Source organism: Crocuta crocuta, unplaced genomic scaffold (assembly GCF_008692635.1).
Source record: "Crocuta crocuta isolate KB4526 unplaced genomic scaffold, BGI_CrCroc_1.0 scaffold334, whole genome shotgun sequence".
NCBI lineage: Eukaryota > Metazoa > Chordata > Mammalia > Carnivora > Hyaenidae > Crocuta > Crocuta crocuta.
In genome coordinates, this window is record NW_027533260.1 from 3,630,406 (window position 1) to 3,633,831 (window position 3,426).

Here is a 3,426-nt window from a genome sequence, read left to right on the forward strand (position 1 = left end):
GGCCGCCACTCTTAAAGGCAAGGTGCTGGGCTTCCGCTACCAGGACCTCCGACAGAAAATCCGGCCCGTGGCCAAGGAGCTGCAGTTCAACTACATTCCCGGTGCGTGGCGCCATGCGGTTGGGGGCCCTGGAACGTGGTGTTGAGAACGCTTCTGAGGCTCTGAGCTGGGTCACACCATGATGGGAGACTGGGATCCGGGTGACTGAAAGGGGTGAAGGCTGATAATCAAGAGGTATTGGTGTCAATGGGTAGGGTTCAGGATTCCTCAGACCTAGAGGTTAGGATCCCTCATACCGTGGTTACAATGATCAGGACTCACCGGGAGCCAGAAGTAATGATGATTGCAGTGGTCGGAGATTAGTGACTACTAGAGGTCAGGGGTCACCATGATTGGGGATATAGGGGTCAGAAGCCCGCCTGAAACGCGAACTTTGAACTGTCCCCTCCCAGTGGACGCAGAGATTGTCTCCATCGACACCTTCAACAAATCACCCCCAAAGCGGGGTCTGGTTGTGGGGATCACGTTCATCAAGGTACCAGGCCCCCCACCTGCCTACCCATCCCCTTCCCTGACACACGTGGCCGTGTCTGAGTCTGACCCAAGTCCCCCCGGATGCCCCGGCTCTTTCCTGAGGCCAGTTTCGCATCCCAGGATTCAGGAGACAAGGGCAGCCCGTTTCTTAACATTTACTGCGACTACGAGCCCGGCTCTGAGTACAATCTTGACTCCATTGCCCGTAAGTGTGGCCTCGAGGGAAGGAGGGCTGGGGAAGATGGGAGGGGGGACCTGGCAGGTCCCTGGTGTCCCATCTGCCTGCACTGCCCTTACAGAGAGCTGCCTAAACCTGGAGCTCCAGTTCACTCCTTTCCAGCTGTGCCATGCAGAGTATGTAAGCCACAGGTGTAGTACAGTAGAATGTGTGCGCGCGCATGCGTGTGTGTGTAGGGGGGAGGCTCTAGCAAACGAGGCAGCAGACCTGCCAGTAGACTGTAAGTCAGACTCTAGTTTTGTTTTTGAGAGCACTGTGCTTTTAAGGCAGCTACGGACCAGCCTTGGCTGGCAGGCTACCATTTTGTTAGAGCTTCTGAGTGCTGAGCACCCGTGTCCTAGGCATCCAGAACGCTTGGGTTCTGATGGTCTTGATGTGGACACTCAAGGACCCAGAGGTGTAAGTTCTGAGTTTCTAAGATTTTAAGATTCTGCTGTTTGGTAATTCAGAGATCCTGTCATGATAAACTCATTCTCCTATTTCCCATCCTCGTATTTCAAGGAGATGAAAGACAGAACATCTAGAATGTGAGGTTCTAGAATCCCAAAATAGGAGAATTCCAGTCTAGAGCTCTGGATTCCATTCTAGAACACCGGTGGTCTAGCACAACAGTTGGCAAAGTTTCTCTGTTAACTAAGGGCCAGTCTTTATCATAACGACTCAAGTCCACCATCATAGACGAGCACAGCCACCCACACTATGTAAATGAACGGTGTGGCTGTGCTCCAAGACAGCCTTTATTGACAAGAATCAGTAAGTTGCGTTTGGTCAGTAGGTCATAACTTGCCAGCTTCTGGTCTAACGGGTGAGAATTCTAGAAACCAATGTTCTGGATTCTAGGATTTGGATATCTCACCATTTTATGACTCTCAGTGTCCACAATGGCCATTTCTAAAAGTTCTGGTATTTCATAGGAAACAGGAAACAGAACTTCGGGAGCCCTGGAGTTCTAGAGTAATGAGTCTAGTGCTCTGGGTTCCTGAAGCCTTTTCTAGAGCTCCGCGTTCCATTCTTGAACCCACATCCAGAGTGAGGACAATAGCAAGCAAGGGCTCTAGAATCAGAAGGTTTCTACAGTTCTGAGGTTGGAAGATTCCGTACGTGGACTCCACCACACTGGGGTTCTAGATTTCTCTGCTTCCAGGGTCCAGGTCGGGAATCAGCTGGAGACGGTGTTTCTCCTGAGCGGGAATGACCCGGCCATTCATCTCTACAAGGAGGTGAGTCAGAGGGAGGCGCGGCGGGCAGAGCCCGGCTCTCAGGCTGCCATGAGCAGGTGCTGGGCTCCGTGTGTGAACTGGCCAGTGACACATCCCAAGTTGGGGGTTCTGGTCTTGGTTCCCCCAGAACGAGGGGCTGCATCAGTTTGAAGAACAGCCCGTGGAAAACCTCTTCCCAGAGCTCACGAATCTGACCAGTAGGTAAGAGGGCTCCTGAAAGAGGCCGGCGGGCGGCCCTGGGGAGGCGGCCTCCGAGAAATCAGGCGGTGGGAAAGCCCTCAGGGACAGCAGAGACAGGGATGACCTCAGGGAAACTGGGCAGGGGAGGTGAGCCCAGAAAACTCAGGTGGCAGACATGAGGTGGATGTCGGAGAAATTGGTCAACGGTGGTGATCCCAGAGAGAACGTGAAACCCCGTGGTTGCAATTGACCCCGGAGGGAAAGCAGGTGGTAGCGGTAACCTCGGAGAAACCAAGGCCCAGCGGGGTCCCAGGGCTACAGGAAGGGGGTGGATGGTCCTCAGGAGGCAGAATGTGGGGCCCGAATCTGATGACGCCCTCCGGCCCCTCCGCCCACCAGCGTCCTCTGGCTTGATGTCCACAATCTCCCCGGCACGTCCCGGCGACTCTCAGCTCTGGGCTGTCAGAGCGGTTATGTCCGAGTGGCCCACGTGGACCAGCGAAGTCAAGGTGATGGACAGGATGGGGACCTGGTGGGGGGCGAGTGGGTGGGCCTGGGGCAGGGCCCTGATGCCTCACCGTCCACACAGAGGTTCTACAGACATGGGCGATCCTGCAGGACGGCCCCATCTCCCGAGTGATCGTGTTCAGCCTCTCCGCCCCCGAGGGTGAGCTCGGGGGGCGGGTGGGACGCGCCACTCTGCAGACTCAGCTTCCCAATCCCAGATTCACACCCCTGTCCCAGAGCGTCCGGCCCCCGCTCATCCCTCCCATGGCCTCTCCCACCTCTCCGTGCTCTCACATTTCACGTCAGCGACTTGCCCCTGAATTCTAGTCTTCGTCTTTTACCCTGGAGTTGACCTTGTGCCTTTCCCTTGGTCTAACCATCAGCCCTCACATTGTGACTTCCTCCAATCCCCCTCTGTGGCCTCCTCACTCTGTCTCTTGCTTTGATCTGCCCCCGAGCTTTTCCTGGGGACTTAGCGCTAACCCTTAGCTCGTTCCCCCCTCTCCCCACTGCGTGCTGCTCTGTCCCTCTTGCTGTGACCTGCCCTTCTCTGGCAGCTCCCCTCGCGTTACCCCTGCGGGCTGCCTTCTGCCCCTTGGGTCAGGTCTTGACTCCTCTCCCTCCCTCTCTGGCCTCGCATCTATTCTTCCCATCATCCTGTGGTCTAACCTCGAAGCTTCTCTCCGTAGCACGGCATAGGTAGGGTCTTCCTCCTCTCATGGAGCGGAGGGGGGGGGGGGGGGGGGG

The 3,426-nt window shown here is 56.0% G+C and overlaps 1 protein-coding gene across 1 annotated transcript in view; it reads left to right on the forward strand.

Annotated features, from left to right (window-relative positions):
* Positions 1-3,426, forward strand: part of KPTN (kaptin, actin binding protein) — a 10,046-nt gene that overhangs the window by 3,285 nt on the left and 3,335 nt on the right. Inside the window, 8 exon segments of the mRNA XM_077747183.1 lie at positions 3-101; positions 453-535; positions 655-739; positions 834-888; positions 1,917-1,992; positions 2,120-2,193; positions 2,572-2,681; positions 2,762-2,839. Coding sequence (XP_077603309.1) covers positions 3-101; positions 453-535; positions 655-739; positions 834-888; positions 1,917-1,992; positions 2,120-2,193; positions 2,572-2,681; positions 2,762-2,839 — 660 coding nt within the window.